General features: G+C 41.2%; 2 protein-coding genes across 8 annotated transcripts in view; one reads left to right on the top strand and one right to left on the bottom strand.

Moving 5' to 3' along the window:
• The first annotated feature begins 14 nt into the window (after positions 1 to 14).
• Positions 15 to 19,966, top strand: pphln1 (periphilin 1). Of its 6 annotated transcripts, none has more exons than XM_038738340.1 (12): positions 15 to 76; positions 690 to 751; positions 1,162 to 1,229; positions 1,512 to 1,727; positions 2,498 to 2,559; positions 3,579 to 3,695; positions 4,211 to 4,389; positions 4,588 to 4,674; positions 5,832 to 5,867; positions 6,775 to 6,830; positions 13,800 to 13,940; positions 19,096 to 19,966. In XM_038738340.1, coding segments are annotated over exons 2-12 (1,236 nt in total). In that variant the 5' UTR covers positions 15 to 76; positions 690 to 750; the 3' UTR covers positions 19,369 to 19,966. The 6 variants fall into 6 exon arrangements, with proteins under 6 accessions (XP_038594268.1, XP_038594269.1, XP_038594270.1 ...); XM_038738341.1 differs by having other exon boundaries at positions 4,211 to 4,383; XM_038738342.1 differs by lacking the exon at positions 5,832 to 5,867.
• Positions 19,967 to 20,383: 417 nt separating this feature from the next.
• Positions 20,384 to 27,084, bottom strand: part of prickle1b (prickle homolog 1b) — a 30,347-nt gene continuing 23,646 nt past the window's right edge. For both annotated transcript variants that reach the window (XM_038738339.1, XM_038738338.1), the window contains exons 4-8: positions 26,253 to 26,390; positions 23,805 to 24,008; positions 23,490 to 23,676; positions 22,372 to 23,370; positions 20,384 to 22,278 (exon numbers count right to left, since the gene is read on the bottom strand). In XM_038738339.1, the coding sequence (XP_038594267.1) occupies positions 21,329 to 22,278; positions 22,372 to 23,370; positions 23,490 to 23,676; positions 23,805 to 24,008; positions 26,253 to 26,390 (2,478 nt within the window). In that variant the 3' untranslated portion in view covers positions 20,384 to 21,328. The remainder of the gene's footprint in view (positions 22,279 to 22,371; positions 23,371 to 23,489; positions 23,677 to 23,804; positions 24,009 to 26,252; positions 26,391 to 27,084) is intronic.

The raw sequence follows: 27,084 nt of genomic DNA on the forward strand, positions 1-27,084 counted from the left end.
CCCTCGTCCAATAAAACTACAGTTGTCCATGTAGCTAGCTAAGAGAAAGGCTAGGCTAACTAAACGATAGAGGAAGGTGAGATTGTTTCCCTAATTTGCGTGAAATAAATGATCTTTGCTGTGGGTTATTTAACACCGTTTATCTATAAAATGGCATATTTCGCCGCAAACATTTATTTGTCATTTGTGTGTCAGTATCGATTAGTTAACTTGCTCTCAGGTTAAATTAAATGTGCGGGTCTTTGCAGCAAGATGTGAGCTAATTAGCTTTGCTAGCTGTCCGTTCTACATGTACCTAACTACAATAGTGAGTAGTTAATTCACCGTCACAGAAAATGTAATGCTTTTTGTAACGTGTCGGTCGAGTAGTTGTCGGTTGGATGCTATCAAGCTGGTGTTATGTGGAACATGGTGTTGGGTCAAACCGACATTCAGCAGTAGCTCCGCCGGCTGCTGGATCACACGTTTTGTTCAAACAGTGCTCCCTAGTATCTTATGTTGTTTGATACGTTGTTGCGCTTGGGGGCAAAATAGAACGGGCTTTATTTTTCATACAGTTAGATACAGATACATTTCTACATGTTCATTTATGGGCATAATATAAACACTCTTTCCAAAAGATTTGCTTGAAAATTTTATCCAAGTGTATAGTCTAATAGTCTAATACATTTTTAAAACACTTGTTGCAGATTGTGTTGAAGATCTTATCTTCCTTACATCACCCGATCCACAGAAGTCATTGAGTCCAGAAGTAAGTAATACTTTTCTTTACAGTACATTATTTAACTCAAAACGAGAGAAATGCCACTACTGGCTAAATTGAGCTTAAAATCAAGATCATATATATATTATGTGTAGAATAGGTACTTGAAGTATTTTTGCAGATCCTGACTGATGCCAAAACCAAAATGCTTTCACGTGAGCAGACAGACAAGCACAAAATGTTCCAGGTCAATGGATGTCATCAAATTAAATATTGACTATGATGTTGTTATAGTACTGTATGTTTTTGCATATCTAGTGATAATGTGTTACACTGGAATATTGCTGCCCAAAGCAGTTGATGAATACAGAAACTGTTTTTTATTTATTTTGTGGAACCACCCTTGTGTCATTACATGTTCGGTGATAACAGAATATTTCACTCTTTGCCTTTTGCAGTGACTTACAGGAGAGACAGGACTATACGAGAGGCATACGATGACCGATTTTTAGGGGAGAGACCCGCGGTGAGTGTGTACTCCTTATCACTTTTTAGTATCACATTCAGAAATATGCATATTCCAACACAAGTGAGAAGAGTTTTTTTTTTTCTTCTAAAACATGCCAAACCACTAGAATCATTCTTTTAATTGAATAGCAGTATGCTCCTTGTGAAAAATTTACTTTAATTCTACATGAGGGAATGTATTTAGTCAGCATTTTACCATAAATCATGGGTTATTTAAGCTTACATTAAAAAAATAAAATTCACCGAACATGCAAAACTTAAAACTTAATCATTCTGGCAGGGTCCGTATCCACGGGCAGCTGGAGCAGTGGAGAGGAGGGGCCCCTTTGGCAGGCCAGAGGACGACTACGGTCGCAGTGGGTATGAGTACGAAGGAGGTCCACGCTTTTTCCCAAATGGAGGAGGCCCACGAAGTTACCATGAAGACCAGAGGGGCTACCATAGTGACAGCCTTCATTTCCCTGCTGAACGCAGAGCTGTTCCACCTTCAAGGAGGGTGAGAGCATTAATGTCATGCAATTAATATTGTTATGTACCTTATTGTATACTTATGAACATATTACATTTGAAGAATGTGTAGAGTAAACTTTTGTGTTGCAGAGAATAAACAAAACTATATTGGGAACTTCGAATGTCTGTCTCAAAAGAAAAAGTCACAAAAAATAAAATCAGGTTGCTTGTTTGAGGAAACAAAATAAGAATAAAATGAAAGGGATAGTTGCAAACAAAACACTGAATTATAGCAAAATATGGGCCAAAAAGTTTCAAAATTCTGGATTATTAGCAGCTGGCACTTTACAAAACAACAGTTTAGTCACAATGACAATTGATTGCTACATCATGAACATAATTTTTGTCATGTCCCTGTCACTCATAATTTACAACAGCACTACTACTTACTAAATACATCAATTTACACCAAGAGTCTTAAACATTTGAAAATATTCAGAAGCTATAAAGGCAAGTGAAAAAGATCTCTGTACACATGTACCGTTTTCCATGGCTGCAGGCATATTGCAACTGCATATCATGTTACTGTTGTTGGTTTAATATGCACACTTGTCATTGACCAGCAGAAGGTGCTATAGTTAAAGCTTCAAGAGTGCTACATTGCCAGTGCCAGTTATTGTTTTTAGTTTCAGACAGATTATTTATAACTACGTTCCAAAACGTGTTGTATTTTAGGAAATAATATAATTACATGAACAAAAAGTGCCACAAAAGGTCCCTTTCATGGAATTTATCTTTTTTATCTTTATTGTATAGGAGGACTATCCTTACAGAGGACCCAGGGAAGACCCACACACAGGACGGCCTTTGGAGTTTGGGTAAAATCTTTTCATTTGTCTTACAGGAAAAATCTAACCTTATTTATTAATTTGTACTTCAGATATCACTCAGAATATTGGATGCTATCATTATGGATGGCAGGGAGCAGTCTGTCTTTCTATGCACTAATGTTGTGAACAAGTCCTCTGTGTTTAATTTCTCTGGATAGGGCAAGGGGTGGTTACTGCACAAGTAGGCCTCCGTTTTCAGTAGATGTTTTTTAAAGGTTTGCTTACATGGCAGCAATCATAAATCACGGTCTGCTCTAACCTATATTTGCCTCTCTCGGCCGAGTCACATTTCTTGTGGTCTCAGTGCTCACCTGGCCCCACACTTGACTCTTTAGTCTACCTGCAGCTCTTAGCTGTATTTACAGGTTCGGGTTGCAGAAATGAAGACAGCTTTACAATCTTCAGTTGCAATAATCAAGAAAGAAAGTCAGATATACCAACTAGATTCAGCACTTAGCAGGCAGACGTGAAAACAAACATTTCGAGTTGTGAAAGGGCACAGAGGTCAGCTCTGGCCTGTTGAATGGTGGGAGGTGGTGTGGAGAAAGCAGTCTAGAGATACTGGGTGGTACTGCGGATACAGGGAGTGGTAAGAGGTCTGTAAACAAATGAACAAAACATTTTTGCACAATGCATATGCAAGTTTTTTATTTTTTCCATTTTAAGGTTTTCATATTGGGAAGAATAAAGTGAAGCTGTATATCACACAGTTGACACATTACCATGTGACCATCAGCACACATTATCAAAAATTTATACAGCGTAGGTTTGGGCCGATAGACGATCGTCCATCGGTGGCTTACAGACATCTGCACTCTAGTGTCTACTGTTGCTTTACCAAGTTTTTTTACCGAGTGAAGTCTGTGCGAGTGAACATATGCACACAAGACGACCGCTAAAGTTAAATACAAATTGACCTAATGATGCTTGTTGCCATGTTTACAGTATGTTTGTGTACAGTATGTATCTGCTACTGACCACATATTTGTGTATTTTTATTCCTTTAGCACCCGTGCGCCACCTACTCATAGTGTACGAAACCAGGGCATCTACCCAGCGCCCCGATCACTCCCAGAGAGCGGGGAAGACACACTAGTGCAAGCCATCCTCAACCTGGACAGAGGGTACGAGTGAATGCATGCTTACTCACAGCATAGGGCATTCATGTGCCATCATTGCCCAAGTGTATGTGCTGCAGTCAAAAAGAGGAGATTTAGTCTATATGAAATCCTGCATATATTTAACCTCATGATTCTTTTACATTCTCCATCTTTTTAATCCTCCCTGTTTATTGTTTTCTCTTGTTTGTGGCTCTTCTTGTTTTTCTGTCATCCCTTTCTCACACTCATATCTTAAATTCTAATTATGTTTGAGTCACAATATAGAATTTTATACACGGTATTCACACTTGTGTGTTTAGTTCTGCACAATGACCCTCACAATGCTAGATGGCAGCATTGTGCTGTATTAGCACAGACGAAGGAAAGAAAGAAAGAAGTACTTGTGTTTTAGATTCTATGAAACAGTTGTGGCAGAAATTGGTTTGTAACTAGTAAGTTAGTTTTGCCAGATGAGAAAGAGGAGCTAACTTTGGACTAGTCAAATTTTGACAGCCCACACATTCACCTTTGTTTTCCAGGGAGGACAGAGACCACTACAGAAGAAAGGCAGCCCCGTTCCCTCCACTCAGAGACCGATCCCCTGTGCGCCGTGAGGTTGCCCGCTCCCCCCACAGTCGCTCCGGCTCCAGTGTCAGCAGCAGAGGCTACTCACCAGACAGAGCCAAGAACCTGCCATTTCCCTCCCAACAAGGCAAGAGTATGTAGAACTTAGTCCTCCCCTGATGGAGTGTGGCGTTCTTTTTAAAACTGCATTTTGTCTATCCTGGCACAAGGGGAATTTAATACTAGGAATAGGCTGATAACTGGTACCCCCAAAATGTGCATTAATTTTTGTCATTCTTCATGTTTTTTACTGTCTTATTCCTGACTGATAATCTCGCTGACTGGCTTTCAGGTGTGGATGGTCCAGAGGGCCACGCAGGTGTTTCTGAGCACCACTGGGGGGCGCTCTTTCCTCAACAGAGTGGACATGACACTTTGGGTCTGTACATTTAGTGATGTGAAAAAAGCTTGGACTTGGGTGACGATAAGCTGATTTTTTTGTTCCTCACACAACATTGCATCCATTCCTGGTCATGTTAGAATAAATGTTAGAAGGAAACGTTGTGACTTCCTATACTCCAAAGATGACTGCCAATAAGTCTTGAGAAGGATACAATGATGGAGGACAGAATGAATTAAAGGCCTGTAGATGTTTAACCAAAATCAAGTTAAACTTCTAAATATCAGTAAAAATATAGAATATGACCTATAGAATGCAATTTTAGGAACAGTCAAAATAATTTACCCTAAACAATTCAAAACACAGTAAACTCAGGCGCCTATTTGACTCTGAAATTCTTTCACCCAGGTCACGAGTTTTGTTTTTTAAGCTAGTACCTAGTGTTGACTTTGCTGTAATGAGTGTCTTTATATAAACCATTTCTACTACCTGTTGTGGAGGTACGTTAGCACTTTCCATGGTTCCTACACTGATCTGTAAAAACAACGTGAAAATTTAAGTTAATGTCCCCACCAATTAAGAAAGCTACAAAAACAGGGGCTTTCATAGTCTTTATTAAAGCTGCATTGTGATGTACTGAGATGCAGGCATTTGGACAGACAGCTAATTGCTAATTAGCAATTTTAATGCCTGATTGCCAGATTTACATTAAATGTTTGTATGTATTTTGTACTGTATGGGTTTACAAAATTAATTTCCCAGCAAGGTAACAGTAAACCATGAATCAAGTGGACTGTAAAAAAAGTGCTAAAGTATCTCCTTCTTTACTGCATCTTGTTTGTAGATCTCAACCCCCTATTTCCACAAGTAGTACATTGTTATTTAGGCCTGCTTCCATCTTCAGTGCTGGTTGTCTCTACATATAATTTCCATTTTGATTGGTTCTTTTTACTCATGAAAAAAAGCTCATTGGACCTTTTTTATTTGTTTTATAAATAATTAAAAGTGGTCATGTTTGCTACGTTTGTTATGTGTTCAAAACTATTGAAATGCATGATGAAAGCAGAACATACCATCATTAATTATATTTTTAGCGAAGGGTCAGGGCAGTGCGTTTGCTTGCTAGATTGCTGTGCGATAGAAGGCCTAGCTATTATGTACACAGCCAGTGACCTTACGGTTTGGTCTCCCTACAGGGTATGAAGAGACTTATTCTCAGAGCAAGATGACTGGTAAGTACAGTTCAGTATAGATAGAAAAGTTGTATCAAAGGCTGTTGCAGTGGATTTCTACTTGTAAATCACGTTTGCTGAGGAAATAGACAATTTAAACACTACTCCTAGATCATATTTTACATGGTACATTCTTGGTACCATTTCTTTCAGATTATTGTTTTTCAGTATAAATTAATGAAAGCAAAATGAGATGACATGCAGAGGATTTGTTTCGGAAAGATATGAAGGTTAAAATCATTAAACTTAACCCATTACCAGTCTGGGTAACCTGAGAGAGACGGAGAGAGTTTCTAATGTGTCCAGCAGCTAGCCTTCCTCCCTGCTCTGTCTGCCACTTTGTCAGGGCTCATAAAAATGCCACCAGGTCGTGTGTGGAAGAAGAGGGAAAGGGTATAGGATGTCTGATGGATATTCCTGAAGCCAAAGCTTCCACTTTGGTGTGTTTTTGTTCCATAGCGAGGTCCTCAGAGTTCGTATTTATGGTAGACTTGGTTGGTCGGTTACAAAGCCTTGTATGCTTGAAGAACGTTGGTAGACGAACAAATGGTGTCTGATCTATTAATGGAAATCTCTACGAGATAGAAATGTAAGTTACAGCAAATCCACCCACTGGCATTTGGAGCGCGGTTGTGAACCATTTGTTTCTTGATTGTTCCAAATGTTCTAGCCTAGGTACCTCTCTGGATCCTGGAACCACACATCACCACCTTTTTACAGGGTCCTGATTACCATAAGCACATACTTAACCAACTTTCTAGATGTACTAATTGTCCCTTTAACATTGAATTTCTGCTTCCTGCTGTTTTTGCTTCTGTAGTTTATCATTTTCTTATTCCAAATCATAGTATTTTGCCCCTCACTAAAGTCTCACTGTCAAACCTTTTTTGTCCCTTTATTTCTCCAGACAAAATTCCTGGCCTGTCAAGAGAAGGCTCCCCACACAGTGCAACCTCAAACAAGGTGAGCTCAAGTACACGGAAACAGTAAATGAAAATCTTGATGATGATGATAAGTACCGAACCTCTCTCATGGACTCCGCTGTTGTCACTGTACAGCAGGATGCATCTGGAACTTCTTAAATTCCATCCCTCTAATAAGTGTTTAGTCCCATTGAAGTAATGGGTTTTAAAGTGGCCCTCACGCAGAGCATAAAAGCCATCAGGCATGTGCTTTGTTTACCTGTGTTGTAAGCAGACTTCAGTCACTAGAACTTGTAATGGTTTAGGGAGAAGGTCTCAAATGTCAATGAAAGTACGAGACGTAGCTCCTTAAAGTGCTTTTGTTTTAAAAAAAAAAAATTTTTTTAAGTAGGTACTGAATCTCCTGCCTGTATGGAAAATAATAGCTTGCTTTGCTGATATCATCCATCTCCAAACTATACAGAGGAGTGTAAATAGAATCAGATGTGATTAGGCGCAATGCGTCTAGCTGAGGCCACCCAGAAGTGAAGAGGCTAACTCAGTAGCCCAAGTCATAGCTTTATCAAAGGATCTTAGCCGCAAAGCCAGAAGAAGTCCCCGTGGAACTCATTGGGATGTGTTTAGACCTTTTACAATGAACAATCGTTTCCTTTTTTTGTTTAAGAGAATGACTGACTGTGTTTGGTAGCTGTGAGTGTCTGGCAGATTAAGCAGGTCAGTGGTCATGTGCTTGTGTGAAATTGATATGTAACAGAGGGGTCACAGGAAAAGCCTTTTTGAACTATCAGAAGCCAGCACGTCTTGGTAACCATGGCAGAGATGGGGAAGGATTCCCATGTCAAAGACTTGCAAGCTTTCCGTTTAATTACATTGAACAACAGACTTTGGCTGATGTGAGGCATCCATGTTTCCTTTGTTTTCATTTACTTCCATACTTCAATATATCTAATTTGTCACTTTAAAATATAGAAGCTTTCTCGATCGTACTTATGACTTGTTGACATTAACGCAATATAAAAGTAACTCTAGTGGAATGCATGTGATTTGGTTAACCTACCTGTTAAATCACATTTTTAAATCTATCTAATTCTCCTGTGTCAGTGACTATTTTATTTTAGGCAAACAGCCTAAAATAAAAAAGCCTAAAAAACTGTACAGCGTGTGATTTGTGAAAAAAGCAGCAGAGGGGGGGATTTTTTTTATTCATGAAGATGACCCCCACTGTTTTATTTATAAAGTTATAAATATGCTACATTACATCGCGATGCAGAGTTGCAGTGAAAAGACAGAAAAACAGATGCATGCTGTGTTTAACTCTGAAGCTCAGTGGGTGGGTAAGCAAAGAATGACTTATTTAAAAGCCGTCAAGAGTGTTACTAAGAGTGTTACTTAGTAAAACCCCGTAGCTGTGACTTCGGGCATGTTCACTGGTGTAACAGGGACACTGGGCTGCTTGTCATATTCAGGTACACATACATGCATACGTGTACACAGTGTGATGGAGCACAGTGCAAAGGATGCTGGAATAAAGTATTATGTGCAGATGTTATTTAGTTGAGGTAGGTGAATTTGTTATACAGTATGTACAATATGAAAATATAACAATATGAGCAGTATGAAAATTATGAATAAATAATAAGTGGTAACCAGTAAACAGGTGGCTGATTAGAGTCAGAGTTACTGGGTTATTGCACAGGAATTGTTCCTGACACTGAGTCAGAAATCAGCTGTTCATCAGAGTGATGGCTTGTTGGAAGAAACTGTTCTTGTGTCTGTTGGTTTTGGCGTACAGTGCTCTGTAGCGCCTACCAGAGGGGAGAAGTTGGAATAGGTCCTGAATGGAGTTGGCACAGATGATCTTTTCTGCAGTCCTGACTGTCCGTTGTAGTCTGCTCCTGTTCTTTTTGGTGGCAGATCCAAACCAGATGATGGACGTGCAGAGGACAGACTGGATGATGGCTGTGTAAAAGTGGATCAGCAGCACCTTAGGCAGGTTGAGCTTCCTGAGCTGGCGCAGGAAGTACATCCTTTGCTGGGCCTTCTTGATGATGGTGTCCATGTTGGGCTCCCACTTTAGGTCCTGGGATATAGTGGATTCCACAGCAGACACGGGGGGTGTTGAGTATGGTGATGGGGGGCAGAGTCGGGGGGGCTCTTCCTGAAGTCTACGATTATCTCCACAATTTTGAGCGTGTAAAGCTCCAGGTTGTTCTGACCGCACCAGAGAGATAGTTGATTGACCTCTAGAGATGGAGGGTTTTTAGGGGACCGGGATGATTGTGGAGCGTTTGAAGCAGGAGGGAACTTCACGCAGCTCCAGTGATCTGTTGAAGATCTGTGTGAAGATGGGAGCCAGCTGTTCTGCACTAGGGCTGCACTAAAGACTATTTTGATAGTTGATTAATCTATTGATTATTGAAACAAATAATCGACTATTCGGATTATGAATTGCAAAATTACACAATGCGCCTTATTTAACTCAGCTTTTAAATTAAACTTGAGGTTTTTTAGGCATGTGCTAATTAACAGTCACAACAATAAAATAAATACTGTTTTCAAAAATGCATCTTTTAATGAACGTTTCTGCTGCAGCAACAGAAAGTTCCTCTGAAATCAAGTCCTGATCTCAGCAGCTGATCTGCTATTTAGTGACTGAGCAGTTTACACACCAGTACTGCAAGACACCGGGACAAACTGACACCATATACAAAGAAAGGAATAACGTCATGCATTACATTTGCCGAATTTACAGGGAGGTCAATAATTATTATATTAATTATTAATTAACGATTTTATAGTAGACAGCATTTCACAACGTTTATATATTTTCCCCTAACTCAACAACTCACAAAACTCAGATTTTTTTTTTTTTTTTTAAAGAGAGTTTGGGGCGCATTAGCGAGAACCGAGAACCGTTTTCTCTTCTTTAGAAAGTATGAAATTGTCCGGTGTTGTGTAATCTTGCGCACTCGGCAGCAACACTTTCTCCACCAGGGAACGTCGCCATGAGCGATGCATAGTTTATGATTGTAAAGTCACGGCACATCGGGAATGTGAACACGGCCGTTGTGTATCATAAATGTGCTACTCCCTGCGCCAAATCAGTCAAATTGTCCAAAGCAAACTGTATAAAAACGTTACAGCTCTTCTTTAGTAAATGTTACCAGAGAGGGACGGCCGTTTATAAGCAATAGCACTACAGAGCGTAATCCAGAGGCAGCAGTCTGAGGCACCATCTTGGTGGACCTCTCCAGTGAGTTTGTGATCTCTTGCATCACTACAGGCTGATGTGTGTAAAGTTTAGCCAAAAAGCTAAAGGAAGACTGGAGAACAGGGAGGAGAGGTATTTTCGACAGCTGTAAGTAATGTTATTGCCATTACGGTGTCACAGTCTAAGATGCAAAGAACATTGTCGTCTGTTGTAAACTTTGTGCGACAGGCAAAAAGCTTTCAACTGCAAACAATTCTACATCTAAACTTAATTAAATCATTAGCTAATGCAGCACAGCAACGTGAAACTCAGAAAGAAACTCCGGCCGCTACTGCCAGTGATGCTTGGACTCGTCGGGAGAGAGTGGCGTTGTGTCACCCAGTAGTAGGGTAGAGTACCTAATATTACTTTAAGGAGTATATGCTAGCCTATTATTTCTGAGTAACCTGCCCAACACTGAGTTGGCAATAAGGATCGGATAAATTGGGTATGTTTTGATTGTTATAGGGCATCTAATGTTTACTTTGACGTTGTTGTCGATTGATCACTCACATAGCCTATATACACTTTGCTGTATAATTGGTTGCTTTTTAAGTCCTTATGTTAAAGGATTTGGCACATTATTTTTTTTTTTTTGGCTCTGCGCTCCTCATCAACAGACAGGCAAACAAGCGCTCCGCGAAGTAACTATGGCAACGGCTTCTGTGTAACTGGCCCGATCCCGTGAAACTGTTGTGGTGATTCTCGTCTCACGCACACACCCGCCCGCTGCCAGAGTCGAAATGTCAAACTTTTTCCTATAGTTTATCAACGGACAGAGACTGGTCTGGCTGGTTGATCAGTTTCCTGAAGAATAACTGTTTCTTTAACAGTTAGGCCACCAGGTCTCAAACAGGCAGTGACCTTTGCTGCTGTCTCTTATTCATTAAAAATAATCTATTAACTTCTACTGAACTAATTTGAAAGTTAGTAGTTATATTATTTAATTATAGACTCAATTATTTCCTGTTGCATGTTGCACATTTAGCTGTTGAAGTTTGGTAAAAAATGTATACAATATACATTGTTTTTAAGCAGAGGCAGGGATATACAAACCAGAAGGGGGGAAACCCCGTGCAGTCTTTATTATTTATCTCATTTGCATCCCTTAGATCTTTTTCAGAACATGCTGGAGGTAATTTATATGTAGCCATTTTTGTTATATTTTTGCTAGATTGTCTTTTTGGCTGTCATAGTGGGCATTGTGGGTGTCTTTGTAAACCCCTGCACTTGTTTTATATGTCAGAAATTACAAGATACAACATAGAAATACGTTTTTTTCCCTCTCCTCCTTTCATGTACATTTTTTCAGGAACCACCCACCACCACCCAATCAACTGCTGTGATGAAAGTTTAACTAAGTGCCCCACCCCTCCATAGACACGCATACACACTGCTGCTTTTTGCTGTGTTTGATCTAGCCTGTGGTGCATTGTTGGTTTCTGTTCTGGGGGCACAGACCCATAACCTTGGCCAAGATGAAAGGCCTGTGCCCCCAGTAAAGCTTGCACTTATGGCCCCAGCCTCTGCCTGCTGTGTGGATTCAACAAACACACATGCAGGCTTTCTGGAGCCAGTCAGAAGAGACCACTGAGGGGACCTAAAGAGCCTTGCTAGTGGTGAGGCATTTTAGTGTAGCATGTTACCATGCTAACTTTTGCTGATTAGCACTAAACTGAAAATGCAGCTGGTGATGGGAATGTCATTAAGCTTTGGACAAAATGAAATTTGGAAACAAGACAGTGCATCCTAATGATTGTGATGATCCCCTGGCGTTTCATCTAACGCCACAATGAGGTTAACATTAGTGGTTCAGTCTACTTTTGGATAATTGCCAATAAATTTGGTACAGACATTCATGTTTCTCACAAGATGAACTGTAGTAACTTTGGTGATCCCTTTTATTTTTCCTCTAGAGCCATCATCATGTCAAAATTTCACTTTGTTCAATACTTTGGTTTATGACCAAAAGTTACCAGTCGACAATGTTCTAAATGGATATAATCGATTTCTGGTACTAAATGCTTATCTGTTCCCATGTTTTGGTCTGTTCTACTTTATTTTGTGATTTCCTTATACCAAAGTACATTTAGAAAGGGTAGCTAATGGGGATAAAGTTGCCGTTTTGATTTAATGAAGGCATAGGCATATGATGATGGAAAGAGAGCCAGCCAGCTCATAAATACTAATTTGTTGTCGCTTCAAGACATTGGTGCCGTTTCTCCTCTACTATGGATTTCTCAGTGTACAGTATGTTGTTTGAACATCCTTGCCAGACAATGAGCCTTTAACTTGTGTTTGGCAGGTTATCAGTTAGAGTAAGTAAAATACTCCACCAATGCATTTATAATTAGGAATCTACAGCAGTCCTAATTTTAAAGGTCAGTTCATGGTTCACTAGACAAGGCAGGCTTTTTTTTCCCAGGAAAAAAATAAGAGGAAAAAGGAACCTTTTTTTAAAAATTCATTTTTAGTATTGCATTGAAAAGAGATTTCCCAGACCTCCCGACTGATGACATTTTATTTTAGTCCAGTTTGCACAAAATGTATCTGTCAAGCTTTGTATTGATAGTGTAACATCCCTTCCAGGTTGGGCTGTGCCCAGCGAGTTGAAGTGAGAGACACCGACAGGGATATTTTTTTTCATTGAGGCAAAGGAGGCTGAAGACTGACTCAACTCGATCTTTCATATGTGCACAAGCGTAGACACTGGACTTCACCCAAGCATAGCTTCAGGGACTGAACTGGAAGAAAGAATAATTGGATGATGCTTTATGAGTTGTGCTTTTTATTTTAGACCACACTAGGTTTTGTGATGTACCATCTCCTGTAATTTCTTTCCTCGGACATCTAGAGATTTAATATGACTTAGTTCCTGGCCTCTTTCCCTTAATGTATGAGTGGACTTTAGTCATGGCTGGGCAGTTCTTCTCCCTGGCCTTCGAATTCTAATAGTATCAGGAAATGAGCAAAAGACGTTGAGCGGTGATCCAAGTTGGCCTATTTCTCCCCTTTGCTCTTTCTTTTGGCTTTCACAGTAATACTTATAGGTACTAGGGTTTCCAGTCTACCCATTAGATGGCTCATCATGGCTTGTCTGGCCAGATTGCCTATTCTGAAGAAAACAGCTGAAATGTCAATTTCTCCAATTTACATGGAAAAATAAGTTTAATACTATGCCAAGTTGTAGTCGTGATGTGTACAATTTGAATATCGATATATCTTGTAATGAATATGTCATGATAGAGAGCTTCTTAGTCCTATCTCCTATCTTAGTGCTTTAGTTCCTATAAATCCCTAATTATTTGACTAGTTGTCAATGCAAGTAGAAGTCCACAACACTCACAAGAGTAAACTCTGGCTTTTCAGCTGTAGAAGCTACTGTATATCAAAGCTTCATCCATTTGTACGCCTCATGACCTAATTTCCTGTAAAGTTGACCCGTCAGCAGATCAGGTCATAGTATTGTGCTGAATATCTGCGATTGAGCTATACTTTGCTGACCTACGACCTTTTACATTCTTTCACCATTCTCTGTGTCTGTATTTGCTGGCATTGTGTCAGCTTAGTAGTACACATTTTAAAATGTTAATGTTTTTATAAATGTTACTTTTGTGGTTATCTGCCATACATTTCTTGGTTTGAAACATTTTTAATTTCTCTCATGCTGTGATGGTAAAAGAGTTGCTTGATCCATCTTGTTCACTTTTCTGAGTTTTCTAAATGGTAACATACCCCCTTTCTCTCCTTAACTTTTAGGAGGAGAACCATCCTCCAGAAGTAGAAAAGGAGGAGCCACTGGTGCCTCCAGCTGTGGAGGAGTGCCAGAAGTCGTCTATAGACAACTTTCAAGAGCGACGTGCCCTGGCCATCGCAGCCAAAGCTCAGGAGATAGAGAAGGTACCTGTCCAACTCATCCCAACTCTTGACATCTTAAATTTACATCCAGTTTTTAACTGGATGGAGTTCGAACTACTCTATAGAATTCTTTAATTTGTGTTCATGTAGCATTTATAAAAGAAAATATATTTGAATGAACATTTTGTGTAAGTAACTCACAGTTGCCCCTTTTGGAAAATCTCTGCATTTACAAGCTTCTCATTACAAGTTGGTAATTTGTAAGACTTTTCTATAAATGTCAACTTGGCGCATGCCTTGGCAAACGATCCCATACATATGGTGGCCTTGACTTCTCTGACTCACACATGAATTATTTTACTGGATAGGCATTACTGGAACAGCCATATACTATGTTCCTAACAAGGCAGGAAATGAACCTTTCTGTCTACCAGTCACAGTGGTGGGTATATCCTAAAATTCACCAGCCACTTTCACTGTTGCCATCCAGATTTCTCTTTTAGATTTTTATAGTATTTAAGAGATGGGTAATTAAAGTAGCTGGGTGCCAGATGGATCGCCATTTTCCTGGTGGCTCTTCATCTCCCATCCTGACTGGTGTGACTACAGCAAATGCTCATTACACCCTGCACCAGTTTAATATCCCACATGGCTCAAATATCATAACCCTCCGTCAGTGTTTGACTCATCTTTACAAGTGCACACACACACACACACAGGCTCGCACTCGGGGTGGGGGGTGGGGGGTTGGAAACACGAGGATAATGTAAATGGTACAGGAACATATAAAAGAAAGTAGAAGCACAAGTACAGCTTAGACCTGGTATTGGTTTGTGTGTACAATAAATTGGGAGGCGGACCACTAAAACCGGACCGCTAAAACCACCCCAGGCTCGAGGTTCCAGGTCCGCTCAGTTATCTAATGAGGGCCATTCCTGCACCAGTGAGCACTACTGCTGCTTTACTGGGACCATTAAAAGCCTAAGCCAGCTCTGCCCTGGAGCATACACTGCGCTCTCACATATAGTTGCGCCACGAAGCCTATATGCTGTTATAACACTGTTGCTGACGCTGCAGCTTCAAGCCTGTTTTATAGCCTGTGTCTTTCTCCCCCCGTCTGAGTCTCCTCGCATTCATTTGAGCTCTATTGTGTGAGCTTTATTTCTTATTATCAGGTATAATGAGGCATTTGACTGTTATCATTTCATACATATTTTGGAAAATGATTACCAAGATCCATGTCAAGAGTAACCTTTAGGTATTTTAATATGGTCTTATCAACTATGTCATCATTCCATTGTCAGCATAATGCATGCTCCCCTGCTTTAATCTTCAATGTAGTCATGAAATTAAGGTCTGGAAAAGTAATTGAAAATGAAAAACGGTGTATTCTAGGCATATGAAGTTTCAGGTTTTCTCTCCAGGATTACTTATTGTAGGATAATGATATGTTTTTACTGACAATTCCAGCTTTTTTCCCCCTCTTGTCCCTTTCTTTGGCTTTTGCGATATTTAGATAAGTCACATTAAGGTTGTTTGTGACTTGGCAGTCCTCACTCCGTCTGTCATGAAGGCTGGTTTGATTAGTCACGATTGTTAAGTTCCGTCACCGTTTCTGTCCGACACAACCAGGTCAGAAATAGATGTTTAATCATCAAATCTAAAATTCGGCCCAGCGTCTTTCTTTATTCTCTGTACAAGTTCAGGGGAAAAAAGGAGAGAAGTATGGAAATAGAAAGAACCATCTGAAGTCTGTCTAGTTGTTTGTTGGTAAACATCAATCAAAACCTGAGAGGATTTCTTTCACATGATGCTAGTAACTGGAAAATGTATAAGCACTTGTCTGATGGTTGTCATTAATTTCCCACCATGCCCAGAACACGCAGTTAAACAGGGTTGACTTTCTATTTCAGTCTGAAACAACAAAGTCACTTTCACATGCTCTGTGAAGTCGCAGTAGTGTTTCTGTCGCAGCGGGCACCACTTGACAAGTGTCCGCCCGATGTTTTGGCTTTCTACATCCAATCTTGTCCAGCCATCTATTCTATAAACACGGACGCAAACACAGTCCAGTCCAGTAGGTCCTCAAAAGCTCCCTAACAGTCTAAACACTTTTCACAGATTACGGGCTGAACTTTCCATCATTGGCCAGGCAGCGTGCTGGGCAGCGTTATACCAGCGCCACGGTGTGTGTTTGTGTAGCTAAGTGAAATTGGTCTGCTGAAATTCAACCTGAACCCGTTCTCATTGTCGCAGTTGACTTTGGCAGCCTTACAGACTTACTGGTTATAGTGAGTGACAAGGCATGACAGGCAGTAAATGGTATTATGTTGTACTCCTCACAGTCCAGGCTGTGATACAAAAGGAGTTTTATTTCATTTGTTGAAGAACCTAAATATATTTGGCTACAAGACAGACAGCCAGACAGTTCCAGCCTCATTGAGTTATTATTATTATTTTTTAATGTACAAAGATGGCAGAACTGGACTGAAGCCACAGACTCTTTCATTATTGTTCTTTTCTTTAGCCTGGCTCACACACTCACTCCGAATCCTGTTTTAACTGGATGTAGAAAAATAAAGTTTAAAGATGTTGTTAGAGGCAGAGACCCCACCCCAAAGTCAAGAACAGGTCCTTTCCTTCCTGATTGGATAAGAAGGGAGGGATTTCGGGAAGTGCGCTTCGAATACAGGAAGTACATTGTCAGCACATTGTTATATAGGAACAACTTTCCCTGTGTTCATAGAAGTTGTTGTCAGCACAGTTGATTGGATACTTCCTCTGATAAGTAGATAAATAAATTTGCTGTCTTCAGTTGTCAGCTTTCAAATGAGATTATAGGATACTGATGAAAAGATACATTCCATTGTTACTAAATTCTGCGCAGTAGAGCAAGTTGCTACCACAGGTTCGGTGTGTGTGTGTGTGTGTGTGTGTGTGCGCGCGCACGTTTATGAGGCTATAGAAACGCCCAGGCGAGGCGGGATGTTTACATCAGCACTCTTTCCTGAAACTGTTTGTATCCTTCTGTTCACTACAAAATTCCTGTAAATTGATTCAGGTCACCTTAAGAGGGAGAACTGAAAACTCTGGTCACTGCCCACATAATACTCATAGTGTTTGCTGTAGGTCAAGAAGGAGGCAAATAAAAAGCCCTACTAACTTTCTTCACCAGATATAGTCTTCAGTAAAGTGTCATGTTTGGTACTATCAGGGGTTCTGATTGGTCTGTGTTTTAAGCTGCAGGCTGTTTTTGTGGAACATGTGATTTCCAGAAAACATTTCTGTCACAAAGAGCTGTCGTTTTTAATTTCTGATCAACTCACTATTGGCAGAATACACTATGCTTTTTAGACAACAGTGGAAATGTTTTTGTTTAATGCACATTTTGGAAAGTTGCCCTCTGTTGTTTGCAATTACATTAACTCTGTTTGACAGCAGATCTTTATTTCTGATCTCTCCTCTACTCTAGCCGTGCGCTCTGTTCGAGGAACACTGCGCAAAGCTATAAATAAGCCAGTGGATTTGAACGCCCTGCAGCACAGAAGCCATTGTTGGTATCCGGAGAATGACTGAAACTCACCCTTGCCTGGCCTAATTTTACACCCACACACACGCGCTCAGAGGCAGGCACACGTATAAACAGACACATCCGCACACAACCCTTGTCATTGGACATGCCCTTGTGTCCGCCTGCAGCACAAAGGCTATACTCTTACAGTGGAGGCTTGATGTCCGACATAATAAGTCGCAGTATCTGTTATTTCATTCACTTCTACTTACGCAGAGAATGAAAGAGATGGAGAGTAAGACCAAACAAGGCATAGAGAATGACTAGACGAAGAAGTGTGTCTTGAAATATTGTGGGGACAGATGGAGACAAGCAGAGACAGGAGATATCAGCGTCCCACAGAGAAATTGAGGTGTGAGTGTCTTGTCACTGTGGACGTAGCCATTCTTGTAGAGAAACAGACCATCATACTGTCCAATAAGAAAAGGCCCTCATATGTGATGTGTATTTTTATTTTTTATTTTTTAAGCATTTTATGCCTTTTATTAGATAGTGATAGTGGAGGGACTACAGGAAACGAGGGAGAGAGCGATCCAACAAAGGTCCTCGGCCACAGTGAAAGTGAGGTTGTTGCAGCCCCATGATATTCTAAGTCTCTTGGATAATTTTAGGGTCATACTTTTTTCATACATTTTAAAAGAGATAATATTTTGATTGGGTTTTTTTATGATCAGTGATTAGTCAATTAATTGACTGGTCAATCGACATAAAATTAACCACAGTTCAATGTAAGTTTTCTCTTAAGCCAAAATGTCACTGGTTCCAACTTTCTTGGGGGGGTTTTGTATTTTGCCTTTTTTACACTTCTGGACCATTGGTTTGACAAAATAAATTTGAAGAGGTCACCTTTTGGCTCTTGAAGCTGGTGATGGGCATTTTCTCTATTTTCTGACCTCTTTAAAGACTAAATGATTAATCAATCACCCACCCACAAGCACGCCTGGAGCTTTAGGAAAAAGGAAACTGACATTTAAAAATATTACCGTCAGCTTATGTGACTGATATTTTCTCCCTTTGGAATTTGATTGTCAACCCGTGTGAAGGATCATGAGTTGGAAACAAATCTCTTGTCTTGGTATTTTACAAATCGAACCAATTTATGTGGCAGCAGTGGCCTCCCTCTGTTGTTTTGAGACATTTGAAGCTCGGTGTGGAAAAAGTAGCTCCCGAACAAGATACAGTACCTCTTCCTCATTGTCCCTCTAACACCTGTTATAAGCCTCTGAGCCACCACTAAAGGAGTTTGGAGTTTTATTTGCTTCTTGGGCTATCCTGTTCTATATAAAGTGCCCTCTATTAAACTCCAGAGGAGAAGTGTTTATCTTTTGACACTGCATGATGTGTATTAACACCAGAATGATCAGCTCAGGCTAAATGACGCTGGAATATTTACACCCAGGCGCCAGGTAGGGCAGGAAGGAAACAGCTTTTCATCTCCTCAATTAAGATCTTTTCTCTCATCGGTTTTGACCTCTGCCTGTTGACACTTTTCTGTCCTATATTTACATACCATACAATGTGTCTCCTGAGAGTGCTTTAAAAAAGGTTTTCCTGTTGTTGGTCTTTTTTAAATTGTGCATGTCAAACATCTATGCCTTATTTATTCATATGCCTGTCCACTTCCAGGTGTACCGTCAGGACTGTGAGACATTTGGCATGGTGGTAAAGATGCTGGTGGCTAAAGACGCCAACCTGGAGAAGCAACTGCAGGTTCCCCTCAGGGAGAACCTCGGGGAGATCCGAGAACGCTGCCTTGAGGACCTCAAACACTTCATCAGCGAGCTGGACGAGGCGGTTCGGCAGCCAGAGCCCTCCGTCTGTGACTCGACCACCCCATCTACAGCCCTGACGGGTCATAAACTTTCAAAGACAGGAGTCAATCACAGCTCATCTTACTGACACATTGGCGTGATCTTCTGTATGCAAGACTGTGCATGGTAGGATTGACTGCGGAACATGATGGATATCTTGGATACATTTTGGATTACTGGATTGAACCTACGAACTCAACGTGGAGAGGATGCAGTGGTGCATTGTATGTGGGAATGAACAGTGTTAGTTTTTGAACAGACCAATTATACCTTCAAGTTGACTGTTGAAAGATGTTAATTATAAATAAAAGATAAAAAGTTGTCCTCTGTCAAATGTTGGTAAACAACTAATTTTCCTTATTTAAAAAGCGAACAGTCTCCCATCATTGTGGAAATGGTTAACATGCGTTTCATTATTTAACCTATTTTGATGAAAACGTGTTGAGAATAGTCAGTTCTCCAGCATGATGACGCTTTTCCAGAAGAAAAGCCAGAAAAGGCAAGACGATGTTTTCTTTTGTACTATTTTCAGCTATGTCGAATATTATTTTGTAGCAGTCAGATGTATGACTTGGTGCTGCTAAATTTACAGTTCTACATTCTTGTATAAATGTGTACTGTCTAGAAATGCCAGTTGCACAATCTGAGAAGTCTCTGAAGGTTGTAGTAAACATGATTTCTGTTAACTGGTTTGTTTTATTATGATCTGTTAACACAAGTTACATACTGTACATATCCCATTGGCATCATAGACTTAATCTAAGATATTTTAAGAATCTTTTTATGGCTTCATTGCATGTCTCCCTTAGAAATACATATATTTTAGTATGGTATAGCAATGAGGCAATCAAATGCAGGCTAGCAAATGATTTCCAGCTTTCAGCAGGGTTTGTATAAAAACAAGTCCTTACTCTTATCACGAAGTATAGATATAAATTCAGACAATTTCCAAGTTTTAAAAGAATACCACAATACATTAAGTCCATAAATTATTTGATGCATCCTACTGTAAAACACAACTACAATCAGACTGTTACAACATGTCGTTGTAAATGAAGGCAAATTAAGTCACACATCTGAGAAATAACAATCATACCTGAAGCTTTGAGAGGAGAAAAATATTTATTACAAGCGTCCATCACAAAGCATTTAGCTGGTTATGTCAGAGCAAGGGTAGTGAACAGTTTAGCTGAATATGGAAAATGCAGGTATTACTGCAATTCATTGTATGTTTTGTACACCGATTGTGAGCACTGGAATATACTGTATGTTATAATAGACATTGGTACAGAGTAACATGGCACTTCACATGGCGAAGAACACAGTTTATGAAGTGGCACCTTCTTTGTTGTTTCTCAAAATATTAGCGAGGTATGTTTGTTTACCATTACATCTGCTATTTCTTATACACTTCAAAAGAAACAATTCTTTAAACCACAGATATAAAAATACCAGTATTAAAATCTTAACTTAGTATATACATTATCATTTTGTACTATTATGCATTAAATAATTATTTGGTTCATTCCTATTTTCTACTTTATCAACCTCTGTGTGCAAGGTGTTTCCATTTTAATGCACACAAAGATATTGCTGCAAAACTTTTGACTGAACAACGGCAAATTCTGAAATGAAAAAAAGAAGTTTAATGTTGCTACTCTGCATAATTTCTCTCCACTGTCTAAGGAAACTACCAGATTTGCTAATCCATGCATCATATTAGTGCTAAAATTCAGTAAGACAAAGTATCTAGGCCAAATTTGCACATAAAGATTTTCTGACAATGTTACACAGATGTCACCTTCCTTTTGCTGTCTTATCAATTTGAATTGAGTTCTTCTTTCAGTAGATTAGGGCCTAAAATATGATATACATCTTGACTTTTGGTCATGCATCTTTAGTTAGGGCGTTAAACATACTCTGTGCTCATGGGTTGTTTTAAACTGCATTTCCAAACTCAGATTTGATCCGCAAAAACCACATGATCAGAAAATCTGACTTTATTGCTTAGTGTAGTGCAGATTATAATGTAAATACACTCTGAACTGTTAAGAGATGATACAGTTTTTGGAGCGGTGGCTCTTTCTGCGACCAGTCTGTGAGCCATGGCTCTGGGAAGAGAGGGCTGTAACCCTTGTTGGGTAGTCTTCAGCATAGTAGCGAGAAGCTGCTCGAGGCTGAGGAATTGGCTGGCCCAGGAAATAGCCTTCCTCCTCAGAGTCTGATGAGGAGGAGGAGCATGTGGAGCAACTGTCATCCTCATCTCTGTAGAGACCCATGAAATGCTCAACCCGTGGGTCTTGAGCTGAGCTCTGAGGCATATAGTCAGATCGGGTTTGGGAGAAGGCCAAGGGCAGCCTGTGTGCGGGATGCTGTAGAAGCATGGCACCACAAGATGGGCTTACTAGACCCTGCTGCTGGGGTTCATACAGCCTCTGTGCTTTCTCCAAAGGCACCATGTGAAGGTTGTTGTCTGAGCGGGTTTTGTGGCTCCTGTGGTGCCGGCCTTGCCGGTGGTGGTGCTGCCTGCTGCGCCCATGGTGGCTCGATGGGCGGCTTCTTTCTCGGCCCATCTCATCTGCGCAGTACGCCCTCCGCTGTGGCTTCTCACTCATAGGATGCTTCCTAATATTGACATCAAACCCATCATTATATCCATTGTCCACAGTGTCTTCTGAGAACTTGACCATCTGAGGAGGTCTGGACTGGGACTTGCTCCTCCTCAGAGCTGGGGCATGGACAAAAGAAGGAAGGCCTTCTGAATGCGGGGATAATGAAAGAAGTCCTCCTGGTGTGCCTCCCCTCATTGCCAATGCTACCTCCTCATCACCTCCCTTCTCCATGTTAAGGTTGAGAGAGTTGGCACTGTGGTGAAGATGAGATGAATTAAATGTTCCCATGTTGCTCATCTTCTCACAGTCATCTGCCACTGATGGATCCTGCATGGCAAGGGTGTAGACTATAGGTCTATCCCTGCTATCTCCATCCACTGATGCACCTTAAAGAGTGAAAGAAATTATTTGAACAGCTGTTCAACATAAAAAGAAAGCACATTTTTAAAGTAAATACATGCAACCAGCAGTCTCCTTACCAGTGATATTTGAGAGCGCCAGGGAGTCCATGGAGTCTCCAGCTCCCTGCTCAGCTTTCCTCAGCTCATCAGCGATGCACTCAAGGGAGTCTTCATACCACTGCCTGGTGTCTGGCCAGAAGGCCTGTCTTCCTGTCCCAGATTGCTCCTGATCCTGGTCCAATTCCAGCTCTTGGATCTTTCTGGCACTGGCAGGACCTGGATGACTCCCATAGGCTGAGTCTCCCAACCCGTCCTGTGACTGGGCCCAGTACATTTCAGGCAGGTGCTTCTTGCTTATCAGTCCAGGGCTAAGGCTGTTGGCTTGGGATTGATTGGAAGTCTGGCTCTGGGTGGGACTGGCAGGTGTGGGAGACGAGGCGGTAACCCCCATAGTTGTGGTATCAGGCTTTAGCCATGGGTCAGAGACATGTATTAGCCTTTTTCTGTCACTGCTAGGGCTGGGAGATTTTGGGGATGGCTGCTGAAGTTGGTGTAACATCCCACGGTCTCCAAACTTGAGCAGGAGCTGAGTCATATAGTCGTCATGCTGAGCCCACTCCTCTGGATCTTCCTCTCCACCGCCATCCTGCTCCTCCCGGTCCCTCCAGTACCTCTCCTCCTCCAGTCCTAGGCGGGCCAACTTGCGCCCTACTATACCAATGTCGCAATCAGCATCTACATCACCCTCTCCATCTCCAAACTTACACTCAAAGGAGGGGACAGTAGCAGGGGGGTTAAACAGCTGTGACTGTGTCCATTGTTCAGCAGGCCTGCTGCTCTTCCCCATGCGCACGCTACGCCGTGACTCACGTGAGCGGGCAGACTGGAAGGCAGAATCAGATGAGTCGGAGGCGTGAATATCTTCCCCCTGGCTGCAGGCCTTTGAGCAATAGATGCGACCCTGCTTTGGCAGGAAGGGACAGCCCAGCAATGATGTCTTGCACTGGGCACAACAGAAGCACTGGTCTGTGGCGTGCCAGTGTACACCTTCATAGGTCATCTGGGCATGGTCGACACCTAAAGGATTGTTGGATGAAAAGGAACTTAGGTATAAAATGTTTCATTCTTTATACTAATGTCAAAAGATGGATAATTAGAAGCAAATAAACAAAGTAAAGATCTTTCTAGAAACTCACCAATGTTTTCACCACAGGCCTCACAGTACTCTGCATATAGTGACTCAAAGCATCCGCAACAGTAGGGCCGGCCATCTTTCATGATGTATCGCTGACCCCCTAGCATAGTTTCACACTCAAAACAGGCAAAGTGCTTCATGTGCCAGTGACGACCCTCTGCTTCAGTGCACTCATCCGAAAATATGATCTAATGGAAAAAAAAAAAAAAACACATACCACTGTAAGTTCTGTGGAACTCTATGGACTTGGTACATTGCCATGGTTCATTGTAGAACACAAGTGGTAGTGGGTAGTGCTAATTTTACAGCATATTACCTCATCACAAGAAGAGCATCGTGGTTTAAGAAGCTCAGCGTGATGTCTTCCACAGAGGATCTTGCCATTTTGGTAGAAATATATCAGATCCACCAGCAGTTCTTGACACGTGGCACACGCAAAGCATGATGGGTGCCAGCAGGGGCTTGGCCCTGCTCTGGAGGCAAAAATTGCCATCTCCCCTCCATTGATGCCTCTGCCACACTGACAATCAAATGCAAAAAACATGATCAATGAGATTTATGAACCAGGAGAAAAATCGCACAAGGGAATGACATTTCAAAATAGATATATGGTACAGTCGATGCCTTTGACACATGAAACACAAACAAAAGGGAGCTTATGGGGATAATTATTCAAAATATATCACATATCTGCTGATGATTCATTTGCAATGATGCTAAAAAGAAGAAGGCCAAACAACAGGTGATCATACTGTAAGTGCCATAGGAATATGATCCATTGAAAGTACACCAGTGAATCCTACAGTGATGACAATCATAGCAGAAATACAGCAACAGTTGTCAACATGGACAGTTTAATCCTTTCAAGGCAACAAAAACACAGAGTGCTATTAAAAATAATAAAATATTGACTGCATCCATGATAACCCCACCCAGTGCCTTTATGAGTAGAGCTCTTTGTTTTAACTTAAGGGCAGATACAGTAACAAATGGTTGACTTGGAAGCAATACATTTCAAAAACAGCAATAAATCCAACCCACCTAGCTACCGACTGAAATTCACTAACTTGTTTCTCTACGTTTCAATTGGTGGCTGTTTCACTTCGGTATAAACGTCATCAATTATTCATTAGGTGTTGCAGAGGAATTGGACCACATGTTTGTCCTGTCAGTTTAAACAGAATAAACTGGCCTTGGTCCTAAGTCGAAAGATCGTATGACTCCACAGAGATCGTCAGAGCGTGTCCGAACATGCAATCACGAGTCTTTATATAACCCAGCAGAGCTATGAGACACCCATAGGCAGCAATGGGATAACATGCACAGCTGTTAACCATTATTACCAGGGTGGACAGACAGGGGCCTTGGATTCGCGGGTGTTGTGTGACAAAGTGTGCATGCATGGTCAGTAAGTCTAAGGGTGTGTTTAGTATTCAGATGTGTCATTTCAGTGTGTGTGACCTTGCATCCCTGTGGTAGCATCTGTGTTTCAGTGGTAACAGATTTCATCTGCCTGTCCAGGGGAATTAACATGGCTGGCCTGATCTTCCTGGATGCCTGGCAGAGGATGTTTTTTACTCAGTGGCCAGGGCTCAATTTGCCGGAAGCAACATAACACTAATTTATGTTTGTTGCATCGAAAGGAAACTTTTCAGACATATGATCAAAGGCAGCTGGAATTGCACTGGATGTTATGGTAAAAAAAAACACCAAATCGAAAAGTAGGAAACAGAGGTCAGCTTTTCGGATTGTTTCCAGTGTTGTGTTTGTTCATGGCTCAATATGACATAAACCAGAATGTCAAAATGTAGTCTAAATGTCTCTCTTTTCCTGCAAGTCATGGTTCCCTTCAGCAAGATTGCTTGCATCTCTAAAAACGTTTCTTTTTCCACACAACATATAAAAAAGGCTATTTCCTTTGACAGCACTTATGTAACCGGCTGATCCCAAGAACATACTGCACGATCCTGACACGAACCAGCAATCTCAGGTACGGGACGAAGACATGCTGATGAGGAGGCTAAAACTCATGGGCACTAACGTCGGTCGCCAGTGCGTCTCTTATTGTTGGGGAGTGAGGTTCACTCACTGCACAGCCTCGCTGGCTACTGTCACACTTAATACCGTTTGTGTTTAATAGTTAATACACAATGTGTAATCCAATGAGGATTTCTGCTTCACCAGTGAATACATTTACATCTAAGTAAATCCACTTTGTTCGGGAGTTTTCAGAGACAGATGCTATATCTTGCTTCTTTCCAGAAAAAGTCTTAAAACCAGCTGCATGTAATTTTATCAGTAGATGTATGTGCCACATACTGTATGACTTGTGGAAAAAGTATGATTTTAAGACTCAGTGCAAGTATTACTTGTTAACCTGTAGCTGTTATTGCAGTCTGTCATGCGGGAATATACTGTAGATGGCCGGCAGGAAGTTTGTGAAATTCCTACTGAGGAACTGCCCTCTCCGCTCGGCTTGAGCATGAGCCTCCCAATTTCCCTGCTTCCCCTCTCACCCTAATGAGGAGGTTTATGTCCATGATTACAAACATCGCATTAGCTGATCAGGATTGTGCCTTGGGCTGCTATGGGATGGGATATGGGGTGTTAGCTGCTTGTGATATAAATAACTTAAGACCCACAAATTGGTTCCCTTGTAACTGTTAGCTTACCTTATCGCTATATGAGCACTAAATGATGCAAGTGGTCTACATGTGTGCATATCCATGTGTGTATACTCATGGTATCCACGTGTGGCACCTACATTTTCACAGCGGGTGTGTTGCAGAGCTCTGGGCAGGATTCTGGGTGTTCCTCTCCCCAGTGCCTCCCTCTTCCTCTGGGCACTGAACATGTGAAGCTCCCTCTTTTCCTCCTCAGTCAGAGAGTGGCAATAACGCACCTGGTAAACAAAGAAGAGAGAGATGAGTGGAGTTGACAAACTAAAAGAATAGAGAGGTCGATTTGTAACTAATAGGGAAGCCAGTTAAGAGGGGAAAGCGAAATAGCACTTAAAAACATCCAACCATTACTGCTGATTGTTCGTCTTTCATCTTTCCTTTCAACTTTTCTTCCTTCACTTCCTCTGTGTTTAGAGATGGTGATGAAGGCCCAGATAAAAGACAGAGACAAGCCAGCTTGGTTGTTCTCTAAACAACAGTAAACGATGCCGGTGTGCACACACACACTCAATATTTCTCCCTTTCACACACACAGAGTGCTTATCTCTCCGAACCACAGTTACGCAAAGAATCCTCCAGCAGTTTACTTCCTCAACCACCAGGTCTGCCGACAAATATCATAAAGTTGCTCAGCCAAACACTGTGCGGCGGTGTGTGTGTGTGTGTGTTCCTATTGTGTATCCTCCATGTGTGTGTACAGAGAGACCACCTCTGTCAGACAGTAGCCCCCCCCCATCCCTCCCCTCTGGTGATAACCCCTCCACCATATCTCCTAATGTAAACTCTATTAACACAGATGTGAAAAGAGTGCTGGTTTACACACCATAAAGCTATTATACAGGAGAGGATGGCATGTGCTTTATTGTCACAAGAGGGTTTTTTTGTCAAAAGGTTGAGGGAATGTGGCCATTGTTT

Source organism: Micropterus salmoides, unplaced genomic scaffold (assembly GCF_014851395.1).
Source record: "Micropterus salmoides isolate LMB-PRFRI ecotype aquatic unplaced genomic scaffold, ASM1485139v1 Ms_hic_scaffold_23, whole genome shotgun sequence".
Taxonomy (NCBI): domain Eukaryota; kingdom Metazoa; phylum Chordata; class Actinopteri; order Centrarchiformes; family Centrarchidae; genus Micropterus; species Micropterus salmoides.

What these genes read in the sequence shown, in the direction of transcription:
- pphln1 (XM_038738340.1), top strand. An exon ending in TCCCTCCCAACAAGGCAAGA is followed by an intron (nt 4,390 to 4,587) that starts GTATGTAGAACT and finishes ACTGGCTTTCAG; the next exon opens with GTGTGGATGGTCCAGAGGGC. An exon ending in GAGTGGACATGACACTTTGG is followed by an intron (nt 4,675 to 5,831) that starts GTCTGTACATTT and finishes GTCTCCCTACAG; the next exon opens with GGTATGAAGAGACTTATTCT.